Source organism: Perna viridis, chromosome 4 (assembly GCF_037379345.1).
Source record: "Perna viridis isolate PV_CMFRI_1.1 ecotype Kerala chromosome 4, ASM3737934v1, whole genome shotgun sequence".
Lineage (NCBI taxonomy): Eukaryota > Metazoa > Mollusca > Bivalvia > Mytilida > Mytilidae > Perna > Perna viridis.
Window position 1 is genome coordinate 41,293,243 of NC_142448.1, and position 24,595 is coordinate 41,317,837.

General features: G+C 33.3%; 2 protein-coding genes across 4 annotated transcripts; one reads left to right on the forward strand and one right to left on the reverse strand.

The window, feature by feature from the left end:
• The first annotated feature begins 24 nt into the window (after positions 1-24).
• Positions 25-9,782, forward strand: LOC148620110 (cleavage and polyadenylation specificity factor subunit 4-like). 2 transcript variants are annotated; one of them, XM_088580694.1, is made up of 7 exons: positions 25-228; positions 910-1,113; positions 2,931-3,026; positions 4,345-4,438; positions 6,415-6,625; positions 6,920-7,009; positions 8,738-9,782. In XM_088580694.1, the coding sequence occupies exons 1-7, from the start codon at positions 126-128 to the stop codon at positions 8,807-8,809; spliced, it is 870 nt and encodes a 289-aa protein (XP_088436820.1). In that variant the 5' UTR covers positions 25-125; the 3' UTR covers positions 8,810-9,782. The 2 variants fall into 2 exon arrangements, with proteins under 2 accessions (XP_088436820.1, XP_088436819.1); XM_088580693.1 differs by having other exon boundaries at positions 27-228; positions 6,917-7,009.
• Positions 9,749-24,171, reverse strand: LOC148620111 (autocrine proliferation repressor protein A-like). 2 transcript variants are annotated; one of them, XR_015921724.1, is made up of 15 exons: positions 23,324-24,171; positions 22,421-22,593; positions 21,365-21,479; positions 20,385-20,496; positions 19,103-19,219; positions 18,672-18,764; positions 16,833-16,922; positions 16,061-16,190; positions 15,018-15,138; positions 14,471-14,558; positions 13,449-13,482; positions 12,755-12,843; positions 12,299-12,392; positions 11,036-11,104; positions 9,749-10,470 (listed from the first exon to the last, which is right to left on the reverse strand). XR_015921724.1 is itself a non-coding variant. In XM_088580691.1 (15 exons), exons 2-15 carry the CDS (start codon positions 22,590-22,592, stop codon positions 10,351-10,353), a joined length of 1,449 nt encoding a protein of 482 aa, XP_088436817.1. In that variant the 5' UTR covers position 22,593; positions 23,324-24,146; the 3' UTR covers positions 9,749-10,350. The 2 variants fall into 2 exon arrangements, 1 of the variants encoding a protein (XP_088436817.1); XM_088580691.1 differs by having other exon boundaries at positions 13,449-13,487; positions 23,324-24,146.
• Positions 24,172-24,595: the final 424 nt, after the last annotated feature.

The following is a 24,595-nucleotide window of genomic DNA, read 5'->3' on the forward strand; positions in this document are numbered from 1 at the left end:
TTATCTTCTTCGCTAAATTTATACCTTGAAAACGCTCGTCTAATAAAGAGTCATTTTATCCTCGGTGTGACTTGAGAGCATTATTCTTAATTTCATGTTGTTGAAGTTGACAATAATTTCTCAACATGCAGGACGCTGTAGCCCCAGTAACATACATACATTTTGATATCGAATCTTCATTAGAGATGCAGCTTGGTGCTCTACCACTTCCTTTCCCTGGAATGGACAGTAAGTTCACTCAATATTTTTTTTTCTGATTAAGCATGTACATGTCATGTAGGGCTACACCGGCTACCAGACCAACCAGTTTTATAAGTTCCATATTAATCTATTCGAACTATAATACAGTGACATTTATTAAATTTACATATATGTACATGTATACAGATAAATTGCTGGTCATTTTACAAGAAAAGAAATAGTTAGTAGTGTTGATAGTTCTTCACATTTACACGGTTTATTTATCAAATATTGTATTTTTATAATTAACAAATGACCATACTGGTCAGAGAGTAGATCTCACCATTTTCAAGACAGAAGCAATTCTGGCCAAAATACCATCCACAATTTTATTTCTCAATTAAAATCGTTGTATGATAGCTCATTTTTTAAAAGCAAAATATCAGTAATCTCTAAGATGTTTTGTCTTAATATTTGGGCATTGACTTGTTACACAGGAGAGGACAAAAAATCTGTTGGTGAGAATAATTTGCTGGCGAGAATTACTCTTTCACCAGTATACATGTAATTTACAAGAAAAGTTGATTCAGTACCATAGAGGAACGTACCAAAAAGTTCTAAGACTGTTATTGAAACTTACATATAACTTCAAGTACATATATTGCAATGTAATATCAAAATTTTGCTATCAAGTTAAAATATTAATTTTTTTATTTTGTTTTGCTACAGAATCTGGTGCTGCTATCTGTACATATTACCTTAGTAATGTTTGTAGCAAAGGACATCTTTGTCCTTTTCGTCATGTCAAGGGAGACAGAACAGTTGTTTGTAAACATTGGCTACGAGGGCTGTGTAAAAAGGGAGATGACTGTGAATTTTTACATGAATATGATATGAGCAAGATGCCTGAATGTTACTTCTTTTCAAAATTTGGTATGTGTAAATTAATTATTGTAGAGTATGGTGCAGTTAATTTTGTTGATATATTATACACTCCATAGAAATGAAAAAAAAGGTAAGAAGAAAGACAAACCAACACCAGGTACGATGTACATGTACAGTGTACATATGGAAAATCAGAACAGCAGTGTGGGAAACCACCACTCGCCAGCTCGCCAAATACGAGTAGATGTGTAATTTGGCGAGTTCTAAGGAAAGTTTACCAGCCAACATTTTATTTAGTTAAACATTCCTTAACATGATACATTAAAAATATGTTCCTTAGATATTAAGAAGTTTAGCTTGAATATGTCAAGTGAATTTTGCACAATTTTATTGACTTGTAAAGAATTGTTTACGATCTGCCATTTTAATTTCCGGTAAACAGGATGTGCCAAAACTTACGCGACAGTCCCGATCTCGTATTAGCAGTCAAATGAAATCTGGGTAATTTATGAAATGTTACTTTGTAAATTAGTTGTTTATTGTCAAAATAAAAATGAACAAGAAGCAAATAAACATTTTCTTGTTTCATGATGATGAATCTGATGAAATATAATTTTATTTTTAAAATATGAGTTCAGAAATGGAGTACTTTAAGTACTTGAAAAACTTCAACAGGAAAGAATATTCGAAAATGGAAAAGTTTTTGATAAATTTAGAAACAAATTAAAAGATAGTTGAAGAAAGAAAAAGAAAAGCAGAAGGTAGTCAAATCCAAAAACAGATGATAGTACAGACAAAAAAATCAACAACAAAAAATTGGCTAGTTGAATTTCTATTTGGCTAGCAAGATCAATATTCCACTAGCCAGTATGGCAAGTTGGGGAAAAAATGGTTTCCCACACTGGAACAGATTATTGTATATACATGTAAAAGGCATTTGTATTCTTGGTGACTAATTTTGGCAGATTTCAAAAATACATGTAGGTAAATTATCACATTGGATTTTCCATATAGTTCTGTGTACCAAAACAAGACTTCAATATTATGATATGGGTCTAGGATTGATGCAAGGGGTGATATGGAACAATGCAATGTAATGATCTTTTTATGTTTATCACTTATTTGAATCATTGCAAAAATCTCTAAATGACCATTTCTAATTGAATTTAGTTTGTTCTTTTCTAAACAACTCAAATTATTTATAATCTGAATGTTACTTTCTTTACTGATGACATTACCTTTGACTATGGGCATATTGCCCTGGGCAACTGCCTAATAACCAGGAAGACTGTTCAAGCATTATTAATGCAACAAAAATGTCCATATTTATTACAAATATGTGATAAGAAGTGTATCATCAATCGATTTCATCAGTACTCTTAACTTCTCACAATTATATGACCTTAGCAACAAAAAAAAAGCAAAAAATTAATATGCCACAAAAATTAGAACATTGACAGTGCATGGTAATAGTATTCATAGCTATTTTAAAATGTCTTGGAGCAGATATGTATTAGTACACATATATGTGGTTAGCTTTAAAAAGATCATTCCAAATATGTGGTACGGAGACTTCTAAAATATACTTGCTAAATGTATATGTGGGTCACAGAACCAGTGCATTTTTATGCCATTAAGGGCAACCCACAGCACATGTATTTTAAAAATCGATATTCCCAATTTAACCAGAAACCTGAATTGACAGAACAATTCATATTTTGAAATTTAAAATTTCATTGTTTTTCATAATCATGATGAAGGTCTCTTTAACATCATTAATATCAGAAGTCTCATTTGAAATAGAAGAGTTTAACTCATATTTAATCATTGATTGCTTATTTTATTTCTGTTATTCATGTTCTCAGGTGAATGTAACAACAAAGAATGTCCATTCCTCCATATAGATCCTTCATCAAAGTTAAAAGATTGTGCTTGGTATGACAGAGGTTTCTGTCGGCATGGTAGGTAACTTAGAGGTAACTGCAGGTATTAATTTGCCTTCTTACAGGGCTTAAAGAGGTAGACTTAGTGTAAGGGACATTACTCTTGAAACCAGTGATATCTTTGTATCATATTCAGACTCACCAAAGCCTCTCAAGCTGTCTTTTGAAACAGAATGAAATCAGTCCAAGTTCCTTTGATGCTTACATGAGATTGATGTAAAATGTTGAATACAAATGTTCCAATGATTTGTAAGAGACACTGCAAGCAGAGGTTTTAATTAAATCTATTTGAAAAAAAAAACGCAATTTTGACATTTTTGTCTATGAACATGATAACTTCGCCCTGTCGAAGACAAACAAGAGAATTCAGCAAAAACAAGGAGAATTTTTTAACTTATTTCTTCCTCTAAGATTAGGCCCTGGTTTGATTGACATGTACATTGAAGATGACAGTTATTGTCATAATTGTATGAAACTGTAATGGAGGTCTTTGTTTATCTGATATTAATTTCTGTACAGTAGTTTGTGTATTGAAAAGTTGGGTTTAAATATGTGTTAACCTTACCCTACCGGTGCACCTGGTCCATGTTCCCAGTTTTTAGTGGAGTCTGAGTTGCTTTTGTTACTTTGTATTTATGATTTTAGTTACTTTATGTTCTTTGTTGTGTATGTCTATTTTCCATGTCTGGTCTTCGTCCATGAATTGCATTCTTTTGATTACCGCTATAACCTTGGTTCCCTTGATTACTCTTTAACCTACAGTACCTTTTATCATCGTTTTTTTATATTATATTCAAAGATTTAGATTTTTTTTTTTTTTTAGCAAAAGGCAATGTTTTATTGAATTATACATGTAGTTTTAGGCATATATGTACATGTATGTTTAACATGCTACAATTTTTATTGTAAATACATTTGTCACATCCTGTTGTTTTTTGGGTTTTTTTTTAGCAAAAGGCAGTGTTTTATTAAATTATACATGTAGTTTTAGGCATACATGTATGTTTAACATGCTACAATTTTTATTGTAAATACATTTGTCACATCCTCCTGTTGCTTATCTCATTAATACTGTGAAAGCATTATTGTTCATGGGGTACCAATTTTCGTGCTTTTCATGGGTTTGGTAAACCATGAAATTTGGTTTCCAACGTAAAAGTAAGTTTTCCATTTGTATACATGGTAGAACTGTCAATTCCACGAAATCAAGAATCACTGAATTGATAGGTTTTCCCTAAACCTCGAAAATTGGTACCCGCAAATAAAAGTACTTTCACAGCACTTTGAAAAATGTTATAATGCACTATAATTCAGTTTATTTTGACTCTTATTCCAGGTCCAAACTGTAAAAACAGGCATGTTAGAAGAGTCTTATGTCAGTGTTACTTAAATGGTTTCTGTTTAGATGGTCCAAAATGTAAATTTATGCAGTAAGTATCATTACATTTTCTACATGTACATGAAAACTTAGTTTTTTCTTAAATTGGTAAAATATTCCTAAAGTAAATTTTTGTCTTATCAATAATAAATGAACTGACTACTGGTGTACATAAAATTATTTTTTGTCCCCCATATTGCCTTGTAAAGGGACATGGAAATGCCAGGCGTCCATCTGTCCACGTTTTCTGCACTTTTTTTTTTGTAATGCTTGTACCAAATAAGTTTGTTTTTGGTATTGGGCCTCATAATGAAGAGTTACTGATTAAGTTCGACTTTGGTTACGGTTGATTGATTTTTATGGAAGTTACGACCCTTGGACTTAGAAAATTTCAGTGAATTTACAGTTTTCCACCCTTTTTTTAATGCTTTTACCAATTGATTTTTCATTTGTATGTAGTCTTACTATGAGAAGTTACAGATTAAGTTCGACTTTAGTTACCGTTGAATGATGTTTAAAGAAGTTATGGCCCTTGGAATTTCAGTGAATTTAGAGTTTCCGCACATTTTTTTTTCGTGGGGGACATTGGAACACTGTTAATTAAATCAAAAACTTGATTTGATAAATGACTGCTGCAGTAACTTTTCATTACTATATCATGTTTTTCTTTTTGACCTGAGAATTTTTCTGTGTGCTATTTAGAGTACTGTATTGGCTGAAATATAATGAATTAATTAAATGAGTTTTATTATAAAAATGATGAGTGCATTTTTTTACTAGATACTGCAAAAAAAGAGTCACATTGTTTATGTACATGTATATACACCCAATTCATTGTTTGTATTGTCCTCGTTAGGTATCGAGCAATGAATTGTGGTTATTCAAAAGTATGTGTTTTCATATACCTGTTACATAGTTTGTAGGCATAAGCTAGGAAATTGGAAATATGGGAATAGGATACGTAAGTGTCATTCTAGTTTCATTTTCTGTACCGAAATTTACGATGTAGAACTTATTGAAAACCAGAGACCAATCTGCATTTTATTGTTTACTGCCGGGTACTCAAAACACTGCATAACAATGCAAAATCTTCTAATTTATATTTTTTCTTAATACCTTTATCGTGTAGAAATAGATATTTGTTATTTTTTATCGGTATTTTTTACACAAAAAGATGTTTTGCCCTTAACACTGAACTCATCGTTCTCTAAATGACAAGTCTCCATGCTTTTGAATGGTAGACTAGGACCCAATCTGGAGAAATCACAGGTTCACATGACGAGACTTACATACCCTATTTGGATTTGAAATTTGGTATGCAGGTTCAGCATGGTGGTTTGATTTGTGTACACTCTAGTTTTGTTGTCACACTGCCTTAACATTGGTGCATATATTTTGAAAGCATACATAAAGGTGATGGATATTTTGTCAGTTGAAGATTCACATTAAACTGACATTAAAAGTTTTTACGAAAATTATGGAATGACAGTGGACAATGAAATAATCTGAATCACATGGTGCATACTAAATAAGCTGTTCAAGTGTTGCATTATGGGCATTGGAGTTATTTCAAATAGACCAACGCAGAGTCCTAGGATTCCTATTTCCTGTTAACCGGGGCAAGTGAAATTTGAGTCAGGGAAAGTTATGTACCGTGTACTTAGTTACACTTTCCTGTGGCAAGTTGAAAACTTCATATGCTGTAAGGATTTGTTTTGTTAGGGAAGCAGTCATTGACTGTGGGAAAGTTGATTTTATATGGATATTTCCCGAGGAAACTTCAATTTTTGAAAAATCCTAGAACACTGCAACAAAATATAAAGTAATTCTTTATAATTAATTTAAGTATCAACATTTAATGAATGTACAAAATGTATCATAAAAAAATGTTGATAATGTCACAGTCACATTACAAATTTTGGTCTATGAGATAAAGGACATTCTTTTATCCAACCAGAAAGCTTGTTACTTCAGAAATTAAATTATAATGTTATTTAAAAAATCTACTGTCTTATGTTAAAATTTTAGTCCAAAGTTTGAACTACCGGTATATGACAACAAAGATGTGGTCAAGAAATCCTTTGTAACTTGTCACTTCTGTGGAGAAATGGGTCACAAAGCTGTGAATTGTTTCAAAGTTCAGCAGGGACTGATTCCACCTGTACCAATATCAGAACAACACAACCAAGATGGCAACAAGATTGAAATACAGACAACACAAGAAGCCAAACCTAATTTTGTATGTACCATTGTGTAGAATTCATGTTTTGTGTCTCATTTTTTTTCTATATGATTTTCTTACGGTTATCCAGCTGTTTTTTTGCTTTTTTTCATACTTCAAATTTTATCTGAAAAATTTGAATGAAGATTGTTGATAGCCATTTCACAATATAATATTGAGATTACTATTCAATTTGCATATGCTATGACAATACACTTGTAATTATATGAAAGTATTTCAAAGAAGAATATTATGAAATTCAAAAGAAAAGTAACAGCTTTTTGATATTTTTAATAAATTGTATTTTAGCAGCAATCACAGTCAGCAATGTCAAGTTCTGTCAAACCAATGCCAGACTATAGGAACCCAATGAGACCATTGGACCAAGTTACATGTTTTAAGGTAAATATGCAAAAATGTCAGTTTAAATTCTCAGCCTATCAGGTTCACAGGATAATTTATGTCTGGCCTTTAAAACTTGTGCAACTAGAAATGATTTTCCTCTGCTTTTAATTTCAAAGCTGGATTTTTCTATCATGATTCATTTTTACTGTATGTTTGTTTTAACATAAGAATGTAAAAAAGCAGGTCTGTGTAATTCAATACATTTCATTATCTTCTCGAATTTGATTTTTTAAAAATTGAAATGTGTACCAGTATATAAGCCTGTTTGAAAATTTCAGTAGATATTTTAAAGTTGTCTTTCTATATCTTCTTGTTTTTAAAAGATAAACTTTGAAAACTGAACTGTTCTTTTTGAAATCCAGGCACATGATACTGACTGAATGCAATTTTCTCATAGAGTTATCTCCCTTTGCATAAAAAAAAATATGTATTAGACCATATTTTACCACAAATAATCCATTAACTGGTTTTTATTCCATTGACTTAAAGATATCAAACTCTCCCAAATTTCAGAGGCAGCAAATTTATATTCACTTTGCTTCTATTGGTTTTGTCAAATATGGAGAGTAGTGTGCATCTCAGCAATATATATCCTGAGTTACATAAACTTTAATATTCCAAGTCAACTTTGACAATTTGGGAAATGGTTTTTAAAAAAGTAATTTAAAATTTTTTTTTTTTTAAATTTCTTTTGTTTTTTCATTGTTTTTGAAACTTTGTTTCAAGGTACTGGCAGTGATTTTGATCTTTTTTTTCCCCAAAACTGCCCCTACTTATTATTTTGGGGGATAATATTCCTCATTTACTAGGAATTTGAAAACCTTGAAGAATGTATTAAGGAATGTCCCTGTAAAAATCAGGCAGATCCTAATGATATCGTTGGCACTTGGTAATATTTACCCCACTGTTTTTTTTTTGTTTTAATTTAATGTTTTTTCATATGTATGTCAAATAGTTTGAAGATTTTTTAATGGGACAATGGATGGCTTGGAAAATGTTTTTTTAAATTTCTCTAATAAAACAACCTAATTCTGCACAAAAATAAAGAGTTGTCTCCCCTTTTTCAGTTAATTACGTATTTTTTTTCTCTTAAAACCATTGCAGTTAATCAAAAACCAACATTCAACTTTGAGAAAGGATGCATATATGATATGAAATGGATAAAAAAAAAATTGAAAACAAAATTTGTCATGTGCAACCCACTGTCTGGTCTTTGCATTCACACCCTCTTAAAGTTACTTAGGCCTACTTCCCTGATGACATTTTTTGCTTTTAGTACTAATACTTTACAAAGAGAATTTATTATCTTTGTGAAATGATTTAAGCCAGTTTTTTTAACAAATTAGGAGACTTTCATTTTGGCAGTAATAAAAGGCAAACAATATATAATGGGACTTTATAAACATGGAAAAAATGAGGGATGGACATAAAATGTGCATTATCAAAGCTTTTTATTACATGCACAGGTAAATGTAGAAATGCTTATTTAAATAGCCATTATCCCAAAGGGGCAGTGTCAGTAAGACCTACTTTAGGCCCAGTAATATTAAATCATTTCAGAAATGGCAATCTAAATCTGATTTCACTTGGCAAGCAGTAAAAAATATAGTTATGTTACCTTGGGTTTACATATGTGACATTTTGCATGATTTCTAGGTGGTAATCCACTTAAATGTTAAAATTACATTTTCCACACATTTTCAAATCATATTTTTATTTTTGCAGTGTGGAGAGAAAGGACATTATGCTAATAAGTGTAACAAAAGCCACCTGGCTTTCCTGAGTTCGGGACATTGAGTGAATGAAGATATCAAATCATTAAATACTGATAGTGCTGATGTGGTTATAGGGGGAGTATAATCATTGGCTTTAATGAAATTGTTGTGCATTCAGAGTAATATCGTGATTATACAAACATGTGAGGTTTTATCATATGTTTAACATATGGAATGAGTCTTCTACAGTGAGTAATATAGTTAAATTCAAGGAATAAATATGGTCTTTCCTTGGTTAAATTACCATCACCTGATGAAATGTCTTTGATAGTTAAATGGAGATTTAAACTTTCTAGCAATTTATCGACATTTCAGTCAAAGTTTGATAGAGAGTTTCAACTTTTTTTGTCAATTGTCAAGTAACTATCTCAGGAAGTTTATCAGGTGATTGTCATTGAATCAGTTCAATTCCCTAAACTCTATTCTTTTAGTTGCTGTAATGTGTCTTCAACATTTTGTGGTTGTTCCAATGTGTCAACGACTGTTCATTTCTATGGTGAATGAAATTCTGACAGTGCAGCTATAGGTGGTATATGACAGATAAACATATTTAATACATTTTACTGATTTACACCATCAACTTTTTCTGTTGTTACCATTGTTGAATAGATTCTTACATTGTTGTTACAGCAAATGCAATGATAATGTTCAGAGGATAGAGTTGGTCTTGTCTTTGATAAAATTTCAATCACTGATGAACTTCCCATAAGTAGCTGACTGGATAATTAAAAAAAAGAATTTGATTTCTTTCAATACCTTAAGTATCTGATAATTAAACGTTATTTGAATTTTCTATCAGATCTAAATTCTTATTGACAAATCAAATAATGAAGGAAATTTTTCAGTTGAATGTTATTAAATTAATGGAAGACAAATTTATTCCCTGAACACTGTTATTGAATGCGCTGTAAACTATTTTTGTCAATTGTATAACCTTGTTGAAAAAACTTGTATAAAGAAATAACAAAGAATAAAATTTATTCTTAATTTAAAAATTGCATCAATATTTTCATTTAGCACCAGTACTATACAAAAAGCAAGTGTTCCCTGAGAAGCTACAGGTAGTGTTTGTGCACACCCAATACCAGGTTATATTCCCACAAGAAAAATCCTTCTCTTCTATACCAAACTCCACCCATTGAAAGCATGCACATCAACTAGCCTGCTGTCTATAAAGACTATACAAACATAACAGCATACAAAGTAATGAACATACCTGTTAACTCTCCTATATTAGGGGGGAATCCCCATAAAATAAATTAACAATTTAGAATTTCCCATATAAAAATGTAAGATTTGTTGAAGGCTTTTGGTTAAAATTATTATATTTTCTGTGAAAAATATTTGAAAAATTGTATTTTCCATGGCAAATTTGCTTTTAGGTAAAAATCTCTGACATTAAATACTATCAGTAGGAGAATCTCCCACATGAATTGTTCCAAAGGTGAACAGGTATGAATAAAATAAAGCTTTTTCAATTGTATTGTAAGTGACCTGGCAGCTTTAAACCTCTCCAAGTTCATATAATATATAAGATCCCCTGTTTTGTCATTGTTCATGCTGTTACACTAATGTTCCTTTACAAGAGATACCAGAGCAGTCTTGGAAGGGAAATGTATCCGGAATGATCATCGTTTCTGTGGTATATTCGTGTACTGTACCATTCACACCTTCAAAAGTGGCCTAAAAAAAGTAACATGTATCAGTGATGCTGCTTTTTTTGCAGGGATATGTACATGTATAAGCAAAGCTTTTCAAGAATCTTCTTATACACATGTAGCTGCTTATCCTGAGATTGAAAAAGAAGTTTTCTTAACTTAGAAAACCACTAATTGTAGCTGAAGTATGTTGAATTATTTCCCTTTGACTGTGTGTGTTCACCCTAATCACTCGGGAATTGATCTTGTTTTCCTATTAATTCATAAGAATGTAGGTAGTTTGATCAGAGTTATCATAATTGATATCTGACAACACCCAAAATAGATTACAACGAATGTCCCATCTATACAAAGCCACACACAAAATTTGAAATTTATCTATCCATTGCAAGCTGAGATACATGTAATTGTGATGAAATTCGGATGCACATACCCCTAGGTGATTCCAATATACCAAGATAACCACCCACTATTTGAGGGGGTATAAAAATGATTCAAATGAGGGAACAAAAAATAAGAGACAGAAAAATCACACATAACACAAAGTTTCTGAAACAGACCCAGAAGCAAGCAACTAGAATGATGTTTACCTGTATGAAAAATGCCCGCCATCTACCACCAGGTGGACTGGTAAACTCTGCCATAAATGTGTTGTTCCCCTTCAATGAAATGATAATTTATTTACCCAAGCATAGATGTCGGTACTCATAAAATTGTTTTGGATTTATGCATCTTTTTTATGATTTTAAGTACAATTGTATATCCTGCTTATACTTTTATATAGTGGTACTTGTGTAAGAGTAATCAAGGGAACCAATTGCAGGATTCTAGCAGAAATCAAGAATGTAACCGAGGGACAAAGACCAGACATGGAAAATAGACTAACGCACTAAAGAACATAAAGTAATTAAAAAAAATACAAACAAAGTAACAAAAATAAATGACCTACTCAGGACCCCACTAAAACCTGGGAGTATGGACCAGATGCACCGGTAGGGTAAGTGTTCTCTGCTTTTCTAGAAATGCCCGAACCCCAAAACCTGTTTAAATCACACACTTTTAAAGTCCCTTCGTTTTTTTAATATTGGTAGGCTGAACAACTGTCTAATCCAGAAAGATTTCCAGGTATTTATTGCAATATACATACACATGTTCCTCGATTGGCATGTCATATGAATGATTTCAGGTAAAAAAAAAATCAGTTAATTTTTGTGAGCATGTTTTGAAAACAAGATGAAGTTATGGGTTTGCAGTAGTTATGGTGGCATTTTTTCTGTATGGTTTTGGTATATAACACTTGCTTGTCCACCATTTTATCTTTATTTTCCTGTGGTATTTGATATTGAGTTACTAGTATTATATTAGGCTTTAAGTGTGGAAGTTATTCATCCAAAACATAAGTCCCGCTCTGTGATGTAGGAAATGAAGGATAATAACAAAATGGCCAACTGTTCATCTCTAGGATACATCATTGACATTATATCTTAGACATATCAGTGATGGATCTAGAGGTGTGCTGGGGGTTTGTACCCATTTTTTTACTTGGAAAAACTGTCAATTTTATCTGTAAAAAAAATGGCAAATAATGTCCTAGCACCCCCTTTTCTGAGGAACCTCTGCTGGCACCCCTCCTTTTCAAAGTGTCTTGATCTGATCATGAATATAGTTAAAAAAATGGTGAAAAAGGAAAATCCATTTAACAAATGGCAATATCAAGGTAAAACTGGAAAGTTGGAAACCACCGGAATACAGTGCTGTCCTGATTTGGAACAGGCATTTCTGAAGAAATAGTGGGTTAAATCAGGTTATTGGAGTAATGCAGCAGATAAAATCTACAATAGTACTGTACATACCATATCTTTAACATTCTCAGAAAACCATAGAACAAGATGTGGGAATGGTTTAGTAGTGTTTCCGGGTTGCCCAATCAATAATCTGAAGTCTCTTCTGGAATCATTAATTAAATAATTTATTTATTATTTACATTTCTAATTATTTGCTTTTGCCTTGTTGATCTTGTCATTTATTTACAGTTTCTGCAAAAAGATTGATTGATTGTTGGGGTTTAACACCCGAGCAGCAATATTTCAGCTAGATTCAGGCGAAAGAGTCTACAGTTACATATAGTAGTTTCATTTGCCAAAAAGAGTAAAAATATGGATTTAAGGAATCATTTGTTCAAGTCTGAAATAAAGAAGTTGTGTTGGAAAAGCAAATTTGTTGATGTTGTTATAACTTTGGAAGTCTGTATAGGATCGTAGATATTCTGGTATGAGAATAGACCTTCCAAGAGACAGTTAGGAATTTACCTTTTGTTGTCGGTGGTTGTGGCATGGTAAGACTGAACGGTCTTTGGTGTTCTGTCTGTTTTTAAGTAAATCCTTCCACCAGTAGATGTCTAAAATAAACAGTAATACTCACGGAGGTTTGTGCTGACCAATTATATAAAAAAGGCAAAAATAAATGAGAAAGTAAAAATACATTGCAGTAGACTATCTGAAAATTCATAACTGGGGCTTATAAAATCCGGGCTTTCTATTTCATTTTTTTGCCTGGATCCTCAACTGCGTTGAAAATATTCAAGATAGACCATATGAATATGAAACCGACCGGTTTAACGCGACCAAGAGTAACACAGCTGTGTGGAAGAATTTGATATGCCCGCATCTTTCTCTCATATCCCATAACAAAAACGAAAATCAGAAAACAAAGAATACGAGGAAGCTTTTTTTTCCACAATGACAAACATTTAAAAAAAATAATAAAGTCACTCAAAGTGTTTTTTGAGCTATTATACGATGTGTTGATGGACGTATGGACTTCAACTTCATTTATTGTTGCTCCGACTACGTCTACAAGTACACAATGTATATGTAAAAAAAAAAACGTACAAATTGTGCGTCTTAAAGAAAGGTTGTTATTGTTACTAATCTTCACGATATTTAATTGTATAAATATTAATACACTAAAAGTGGGACCATACATTTGAAATAATGTACTTACGAATTCTTTTTGCCAACTCATACCAGGCAAACTCCTGTTCTGCAAATTAATACCTAAGTTAATGTAGTTAACTTGAAGTATATTATAATATGTGCAGCTAATAACATTTCTACAATAATGAAAAAAATAGTGCCATAGTCATAATCAATATTTAAAAAAATGATGTTAGACTAGATACATTTGTATGTCATACTTGTACTACAAATGAAACTAGCTTCATTTCAAGAAGCTCTAGAGAGCTCTTTTTGTAAATGGGGGCATATTGTTCATGGATAAAAAAATCCCTACAGTTACTTTGTGCAGGATAACAGAAGGAACAATCATATCAAGCTAATTTGAATTCTGCTCAGTATAGTTTCTGAGAAGATTTTTAAGAATTATTTACATAAAAAATAGCAAAAAAGTATCAAAAAGGCAATAAATCCCATGTGGATTAACAGATTAATTTCACAAAAAAAATTACCACAGATAGATCTCATCATGCTAAAAACCTTCATCCTGTCAGAATTTGAATGTGTAGTTTCACAGAAGAAAATTGAAAGAAATTACATACAAAATAGCTTGCAAACAAAAACGTAAAAAGGGCATGCAATAATTCCAAGATGTGTCAACAGATTTTCATGAACATTTGACAACAAATGGATCTCATAGTGTTGAATACTTTTTCCTCATCTGAATTTGGCTAAAGCTAATGCTTTTGAATATATACGCGAAAACTTTTGTCTCACCACTGCGTTTTTTTATTAGTAACTGTGTTTATGTTTTTCGACGGATCAAAATTTGAAGCACCGGTTTTGTGCAAAATACCCTTAGAAAGAATCTTACAAAGTTTCATTAAAGTCTGTCAAGTAGTTAAGGAGGAGACTACAAATGGTTGGGGGGGAAATATTTATGACGACGCAGACGCCAAGTAATGGCAATAGATCACATGGCCTATGGCCAGGTGAGCTAAAAAGCAGTTAAGAAACATAAAACAATCTTGATTTCAATAACACAGTTTAATTAAAATAGGTTCTATTTACCGTTATAACTGACTCAAAAAATGCTCTCAAAGTGAACAGCACACTGATTTCATGTCCAGCCATACTGTGCTCAGCATTGGGTAGTTTTCTGTAACAGTTAAGTCTTATCAAATACAAATGAACCTAGTGCATTTAAAAAAAGGGGGCTTACGGGGTTAGACCTAGGGTAATGGACATAACTCTTAAACATCACTGGAATGTTTGTATTCAGCATTTTACATCAATCTTATGTAAGCATCTAATTCTAAAACTTGGATTCATTTTATTCGGCTGCAAACGAAAGCTTAAGAGGCTTTGGTGAAATTGAATTTAATACAAACATATCACTGATTTCATGAGTTATGTCCTTTATCTTACGTCTACCTCCTTAATTCTTTTTTTTTCTATCGGAATCACTATTTACTTTGCCCCAAAAAATCATGAACCGATACTTTGCATAAGCAACAAAGAACAGATCTCGGAAATCTATTGATATTTTTTTAGGATATTACATATGGCAATTTTCATATGCCTGAGACGTAATCAAAGGCCGAATAGTCTTACTTACCTGAGAAGTTTTGGCCCTAAGAGATCATTAAAATAGTAATGTGAATCGTCAGGGATGAAGAACTCGTCTCCGCCCGTTGTAACAATCAGTTTTGGAAGATTTTTATATCTTTCATTGTATGCTGAAAAGGATATTTAAATTAATTATCTTTGTTATAGATGAATGACACCTGTGCTAGAAAAACAAGTATTATTGCCTTGTTTGTTCTGAATCCAAGCGTCCCGTGCAGGTCCGGGTGTTTAAAGAATAGGCCTGCAGCAGCGCTAAGCTTGTCGTAAAAAGGCGACTAAATAGTGCTCAGAAACCTAGCCGGGGGCTAGGGCGCTCTGCCCACAGAGCAACTGGGATGTGTGCCCCAGGTGGTGGAATGGGGTACCCCTGGCGTGTTACATGCTGGGGTTGTCAGGCTATAATACGAAAAACCTGGCCGCAAACCATAGTGGTGCACCGTGTTGGGAAAGATGCCACGTTCCTCGCACTTTAAAGAACACTACTGTGGTATTCTCCCGGAGTAAGAACCATAGGGCTCCGCCACAGGAGGCTAAATTGCCCGACCCTACCCACCTCTCCCTATTTCCAATGGCAATCAAAATTTGTCGACCCCATTGTCCTTGTGTCCCATCCCTTTTTCATTTCATCATCATTTCATGTTCATTTTATCAACAACTTCATGTTCATCGTCTGAATATAGCTGAAATATTGCTGCTTGGACGTTAAACCCGAACAATCAATCAATCACTCTGAATCCAAGCACTTTTGCATTTTTTTCTGAATGCAAGTCCTATTCCCTTTATTCTGAATATAAGCAATTATATAGTTATTGTCTTCGTTTTGAATACAAACACCATGATTGCCTTTGTTCTGAATATAAGAACTACTGCTTCTGTTGTGAAAAGCGCTAATGTTACATGTACACGCATTTTGTATGTGTTTCTTTGCAACTCTTCATCATGTATATTTTTTGTATATATATGTACCTCCACCACCTCTAGATCCACCACTGTATTAACATGCATTTTCAGCGCTTCAAACATTTCACTTACAGATTGGATCTACATATGATGCCATTAAAGTTGTATTTGGATTATCCAGATCCCTTGTAAAGTCGAGATCATAGTAGTCATCAAAGGCAAATGTCCATCCACCCAACGACCGGAAGTGGTGATGCAGACTCTACAAAAAGAAGTTACTTATCATCAACAGCATTAGAATCAAATACATAAGAAAATCTAAATCCAAAAATTAAAATTGTATATTTTTTAGAAGTTTTTAAAACTAACGAAATAGGAAGCATCGAGAGTTTCTACCACGTGCAATACAAAGAATAAAGCGTCAGTGTTTCAGGGATTTTGAACTTTTGTAACACCTCAAAAGAACGGTAATTATGGTGCAGTCAAAAAATAAAATTACTAAAAGAATACGGAAACTTTATTCAGATTCTGTTAATTTTACAACAGGCAACGTAAGCTGTGGTGAGCTTTAATAGAATGAAACATACACTGAGACCTGTCCCAAGTCAAAGTCAATGAAATTTTTTTTATTATTATTATTAAAATCGTTTAAATAATTAAGACCTTAAAAGCACAAGTACATGTAAGTACTACTTAACAGAGATATTAAAACATCATCGACTTTGAAATACTCCATATTTATAATAACTACTAACTCCTTTGTGGCCATCTACTTCATGTTACTAATGTTATCCTACCATGTAAAAAGCACGTTTATAATGCTGGGCTGAAACGTATGTTTTAACAATAGAATCATTATGGCAAATCCTGTTTGCGATTTATTGTAGAGTTTTATGATATTTACCCTTTGCATGTGTAGAAGATCCATGACTAGCGGTGCCATAGCAACGACCCTTTTGTCTACTGCTCCAACTGTCCACGTGGTCCAACCTCTCTGAAGTGAAAAGTGGCAGTATTGACAAAAGTCTTTTTAAAGGATGTTCGCTGCTCTGTTTCCGAATAACAAGAATTGCACAGGATTTATATTGAAATTTTTTAAGATCATTATAAGTGTAAGTACTATCTTTAATTAAAAAAAATTTAGACGACGCAGTAACTTTTTTCTTTTAACTTATTATTTTCTACATTTCATTCAGGAAATAACGCATGACGTGCTATTCAAATTTTCAATACAGTTTTTTTTTTTCGAACGCCACCAAGTTATCAGTATCTGGCCAATCGGGAAACAGAATTGCGATCAGGTGACTTGTGTTTCCATGGAAGAGAGTCTTGAAGGTCAAAGAGAAAAAGGCGAAACTATACCGACTGCGTCGGCAAAAATGATGGGTCAGCATGCTCATTTTAGAGATATAAGCTTATGAAGTTCTGGCGGGAAAAGGATTTATCTTGATTTTTCATATGTTTTATCTAAGTAGGTTAAATCTATTGAAAATCCTATGAAATAAACTTCTATTTATTCATAAGTAACAAGTTAAGGTGTGTTTAATGAAATTATGAAAAAAAGTGGGTTTCACTGGGCAAAAAATATCTATGCTATGAAATGGATAAAACCAGAAAAATCTGAAAATCTGACAAAAATGGCTGAACATGAGCAGCGGACATACTTAAGTACTATATATAAACATAAACAACAGATACATATTGATATAGTCAGTAAAATAAAGGTTCCTAAAATGCTTACATGTATACCACGATGACTTTAAGCATGACAAGAATTTCCTGTTTTCCCCCTACCACACCTTTTATCATTGGTAAAGAGACAGTAGAGATAAGAGTTAATAAAACTTCTTTAATGCCCATTTCCTACATTTTCGGCCAGATCGAATTTATTGGCATTATTATTGAACAAAATTCTCAGTAACCCTTTTTTTCCCGGACAAACCAAAAGAAAATAAATAAACATATAATACAATTATGGTGGCTTTCGTAAACTGTAGATGTATGGCTCTAAATTAAAACATTTACTTTAAAGTCACTGTCAGTCATGCTATGGAATTCGGACCATACCTTGTCAGTGACTATAAGTGGCACCGTGTCTGTTCTGCATTAACTTATTTTTTATAAACTTGAGATATAGGTGTGAATTGATATAATACATATATATATCTTAGACTATATTAACCCAAGTTAATGAGGTAGACTTAGGGTAAGAGACACAACTCTTAACAATCACTGGAACGTTCGTATTCAGCATTTTACATCAATTTTATGTGAGCATCTTATTAACTCTGATTCATTTTATTTTGCTTCAGACGAAAGCTTGAGAGGTTTTGGTGAAATTGAATATGATGCAAACATATCACTGATTTCATGGGTTATGTTCCTTACCCTAGGTCTCCCTCCTTAATATAAGTATAAGTTATACAAGTGTAAAGAATGTTAATTTAATACATTACATTTGTATAAATATACATATTACATGTAAATAATCAGTAAGCAGACGGTAATGTTGAGCAAGTTATAACATGTCTGATTGTAGTTTCATAGCTCGAAATATAAATTTACCCAAATTCTTTTACCCAAGTTCGTTAACATTACAAGAACTCATAAATTGAACATATTTAAACATAGATGGTTTCTTCCAGTAATAAGGTTTAATTAACACGGTATGGAGGACATTTTAACACAAAATGCATCTCATATAAATAGAGATTTATCACAAGGTAATGAATAGTACAAATACCTTAGATGCTCCAGCAATGAAGAACTTATTGACTACATTTCCGGTTTTCTGCTTGGCTATTGACTCTATGGTATCTAGTCCTCTAACACTAGCCTGTTAGAAAAATAAGAACCATAGACAGATCTTTGTTTTTGTGATTGTAGCACCACCTAGACTTGTTTCTGTGGGACTTTAACTTGAGTTAAATGTACATCCTGTTTGGGAGACACATTGTTTGATATGATTACATGAGAGAAGCTAGATTTAATGCAGTGGCGAATCCAGGAGTCCGGTGTTGGAGTCTCCAGTGTTGTTGGAAAATTTAGTCATTTTGTGCATTATTGGGTAGGAATTGACCAATATTAGCCGGGAACGCATTTTTATTCTATAATAGAATATTTCATTTATAGTCCGTCAATTGAATGCAAAGTTAATTTATTTTTCTTACATACCTTTGTCATAGGGAATCTAAGTAAAAATTCAGGATCCGATGAATTCTTTTCAACGAAGGTTTTCCATGTCCACGCAATTATAGCGTCTTCTTTTCTCTTCTTATGTTCAGGGTCATCCTTTTAAAACATTGAAGTAAATCATTTTGAATTAGTACTTCAAAATAGGTTTCTGAATCCATAATGTATTAATATACCAACCATATTCTTCATTCACTTTTTTTCAGAAGTAGAGGAACAAATTTACGGAATGTAGTGATCAAAGATACATGTACTTTAGAATCAAACTTACAGCGAGCAACATGGTTATCTTCGGGAAATAGACTTTATCTTACCACTACCATTACATAACTTCCTTATGTAGTAAATGGATATTTTTTTAATTTTATATCATATATTTAGATTAAAATATAACTTTTTGTATATGCATTATAACTGTTTGTTTAAACCCTACGAGTATATCGTTTATCTTATATTGCAGACCCTATATCTCACCTCTGGACCTATATCGCATACCCTATATCACACCTCTGGACCTCTATCGCAGACCCTATATCACACCTCTGGACCTATATCACACCCTAAACCTTTATCGCAGACCCTATATCACACCCCTAGACCTACATCGCAGACCCTATATCACACCCCTAGATCTATATCGCAGACCCTATATCACAGCTCTAGACCTATATCGCATACCCTATATCACAGCTCTAGACTTATATCGTATACCCTATACCACACCTCTAGACCTATATCGCATACCCTATATCACAGCTCTAGACTTATATCGTATACCCTATACCACATCTCTAGACCTATATCCGCATACCCCTAGACCTTCATCTCATACCTTATATCGCACCCCTTCACAGACCGTAAAAATATATGATATAATGTATATAGCATGGTAAAATCTGTATCACATATATCAACCCTTGACCTATATCACCCCACAGACTGGTGGCTTTTGGGGTGATATAGGAATCTCGGGTTGATACGGCATGTGATACAGATTTTGACATGAAATATTCAGTATCTATCATTCAATAGGTATTTTAATCTGTGTCCAGTAATACATTGTATAAGATTTGCCAATTGTTCAGTTCACTAAATAGATATTTCATCAGGCAATGGGCGTTTAATCCGAAGAGGTCCATGAAGCTAATTTTGTTACTCGCTGTAGTTCGATTAAACAAGTACAAAATATACATTGAAATGTATATTCTTACATACCTTTGTCATAGGGAATCGAAGTGAAACCACGAATATAATTATACTGTACCTTAAATACAAGCGGTTGGTTGGGGATCATTTTCAGATCTGCACCAATACATCCTGTTGATACAGCAAAAGCTATAGTTAACGCTACGAAATTGTCACCTACTGTTGGTGGTCTAAATGAAAAAAAATCAACTTATCCATATGGAATGTTATTGAAACAATTATCCATGCCATGTCAAATGTCATCAATTCTATGTTTTCTTATGTAAAGTAGACATTATGTTTGTTTGTTTGTTTGTTTGTTGGGGTTTAACGTCCGAGCAGCAGTATTCCAGCTATATTCAGACGATAAAGTAGACATTAAGGAACAACTATAAAATTATATGTCCTATATGTATTTCATAGAATTACAAGTTACGCAGTGATTAAAAATTTTAGTCTTGTTTACTCTTTATTTAGAAATTGGATACCAGTGTTGCAACTTGAAGTATTCAAAATTAACATAAACATCTCTGTAACTCTAAAATAAGGGTAAAAACAAAATAATCACTAATTAATCCGATCAATAATCTAGACAAGTCCAAAACATATCTGGCGAAATAAATATTACACCAAAGGAGCAGCTGGTACCGCAATGGTCCTGACTTGGTACTGGGATTTTAAACGACACGGGGGGTTAAACACTAGGTTTAAGAGCGCGCCCCCTCTTCCACTCCGGCATAAAACTACGTGGTGATTGAATAGCTTTTACAGGCTATTGCGTAATAATCGATAAATCAGCGGTCAAATCAGCAGAAAAATCAATCATTTACAAAAAAAACATGCATTACTCATTATTTTAGAAGGAGTAAAGAGCGTACTAAGTACTACTATTTTCCAAACTTAAATATAATGTACAACAAATGGAAAAGGTCAGGTTGATAGCAATTGAGGATGTTTTGTAAAATTCCTAATCTAACTAAAAGGTGATTGACTTCCGCCAGGCAAAGGTAAATTCTGTACAGTCATCTCAATATCAAAATTAATGATCTTGTAACTTACGCATCGGTATTTGATCCACCGTCAATGAGCATAAATGCGGCATCCTTGTACACAATTTTGTCCGGAATTGTAATGGCCAGGTAGTGCCACCATATCGGATGATCCAATCTGTCCTCTAGAACACAAGCATGTATATTAATCAGCTTTCAATGTGCTAAGCATTTTTCGGAGGCGTTGCAAGGGTTGTTAATTCGCTTATACCATTTTTTTGTTTTTGAGCAGAAATGTGCATTTGACCGACACAAAGAACAGAAAGATAATTAAGTAATCTTTAAAAATCCAACGATGGTCTTGACATCACCCCTTTCATAAATTTTATAAATTATTGAAAGTGCCCGTGCGAAGTTATTAGCCCCCCACCTCCTTGTAAAAATTTCTTTTTTTCATGTTCTACAATAACGGTAATGCATGAAAATAACGCGGAATTTTGTCTTGCTAAAATATAATTTTTGCACAGCAGAATCAGTCCTCATACACGCTATTAAGAAACTTTCCGCCATTTTTATACAAGTATTTCTAATATACGTAACAAGCCTTTCATCTCCTGTATTTTTGTTCCCAAAGTGTTTGTATATTTTGGCAGTATCTTGCATGTATATGTATAAAAGTAGGTGTATTTCTACCTGCCTAGCACTTACATGGAAAAGTACATTTGTACTTTTCATTACTTACATATGCAGTGTGATACATGCAATTGTTACACAATACTGTTTTTCATTAAATTTATAGTCTAGCGTTTTGTTTGTTCGTTTTTCTCGAATATGACAGAAATTTGCCACCATTTGAACGCTAAGCCTGTATAACATTGTTTGTGTATAATAAGGAAACTACACCATTTGATTTTTATTTTTCGGGGGTGGGGAAGGGTAGGATGAAATTTAAAGTAAAAAGAAGGATCGCACCGAAGAAAATAGGCACTATGTATGATCGAAAATGTCATCCTAGCCTGCCCCCTGAAATTTAAATGGTTGTTTCTGGACTTAGCCACAAGTGTTAGATGTATGTCCATTTGCTTTAGCAGTTTTAGGGTGAAAAATGAAAATATATTTTCTGTACCTGTTTTCCATTTCTGGGATGTCATGTTAATCATATACATGGTATATCCCGGGCCTGTTTGTTTCCCAATCTCCTCAAACTTGTAATAGGGGTCTGGGCGATAAACATATTCATCCAGGGCGGCTTGATAGGCTCCGTGGAACATCAGAGAAAGAAAAAGTAGCTCTAACATGCTGAAAAACATCGTAAGTCCACCAAACACTGTAGCACGTGAGTTTAACTGCTTTATCATTTGAAGATAGACTATCATTTTGATCCTCTATCTTTATATTTATTAAATAATCAAAACTAATATAACATCGTCGTACATGTATTTATTAATTATGTTCAATATCTATAACTTGATCCAAGTCATTCAGGACTGGGTCATGTCATGTGTTAAAACTAAGAAAATGCATATACCGCGTTCAGTAATAGTTGTGTTATTTAAATACAGAGGCAGGGGATAATGGAAGGGTTCCATTCCAGATTTTTTTTAAAATGGGTGTCAAGGCTACAATTTGCTGTTTAAATTTCGTCCACATTTCAAACAAATCCTCACAAAAATTTTCCGACGAAAAAGGGTGAAATTACTACATACCCACGGGATTCCCCCTCAATCTGGATCCGCCCCGGGACTGTTTAAACGCATATCCATGTGATGACTGCTGGCATATTTCTATATACTAGTACATTTTAGTAGTTCGTTGTAAATTTTTACTTTTTATCGTCGGTACATTATTTTGTTTTGTTTTTTTTGTTTCCTTCTTTGTTTTGTTTGTTTTTATTTTGTTTTGTTTCTTCTATCGACAAAGTATAGATATAACTATTTACATCTAGTTACGTGTAGTCTTCAGATACAACATGTATATTCCATTTGATGTCGATTACAAAGAAAAAAAAACCAAACAAAACTACTGTTACCTTTTTGATTTTTACTCTTCATCCGTTCGCTTGCCAATCACGATTAACTGTGTCATGGCATCGTTCTCATTTTAATGGTACTTCATGAAATGGAAAAACCATTGGATACCTCGTAGTCCCATCTTAATAACAGGACGACGAAGAAGGAAGTAAATTTTAATTTGTTACTAACTATATCCTTGTACAGTTGAAAGTTCAGAGGGTTTTTTTTACCATTGGATATCATTAACATGTAGCAATATTTTTATTTCTCAAAGTGGTTATTGATAATCGTAATACGATACTTGTATGCATGTGTATTTCGCTGAAGTTCGAAGAAGAGATATCAAGGGGAATCCATAAACTTATACGAAAAGGTGGTCCATTCAATATATTATGAAAGTGGGAATGCTATCATTCGCTCAAGATTTCCTAAGCTAGGAGTATTCCAACACCTGTAATCCGTATATTTCAACTTTTCACTTTGAGTGACCTTTTTCTTGAATTTTGTATATATTTTTCTCGTTCTTTTTTTCAGACATTTTTTATCATTATTTGAGGAGATCAGTTTGTTTGTTTGTTTGTTTGTTTGTTTGTTGGGGTTTAACGTCTGAGCAGCAATATTTCAGCTATATTCAGACGATGAACATGAAATGGATGATAAAATGAACATGAAATGATGATGAAATGAAAACAAAGGATGGGACACAAGGATAAAACGGTCGACAAATTTGGATTGCCACTAGAAAAAGGGGGGAGGGTAAGGTCGGGCAATTTAGCCTCCGGTGGTGGAGCGCAAAGGTTCCTACTCCTATCGAATACCACAGCAGGGTTCTTTAACGTGCGAGTAACGTGACATCTTTCCCAACACGGTGCACCACTATGGTTTGCGGTCAGGTTTTCCGTATTATAGCCTGACAACCCCAGCATGTAACATGCCAGGGGTACCTTATTCCACCACCTGGGGCACACATCCTAGTTGCTTTGTGGGCAGAGCGCCTAGCCCCATGTAAGTTTCTGAGCACTATTTAGTCGCCTTTTACGACAAGCTTAGCGCTGCTGCAGGCCTATTCTTTTAACACCCGGACCTGCACGGGTTGGGGAGTCCTTAACAATTTCAGGTCCTGAGATATTTTTCGTGAGCAATTTACTCTTAAATACAAATGTTACATGTAGCTCTTTACCACAGGAGCAGATCCAGAAACTTATAAAAGGGGCTAGACCGTTCCAGAAATAAAAATGACAGTCCAGACTACATTGCTACACAATTTTGCAATAAATAAAGTTATCAGA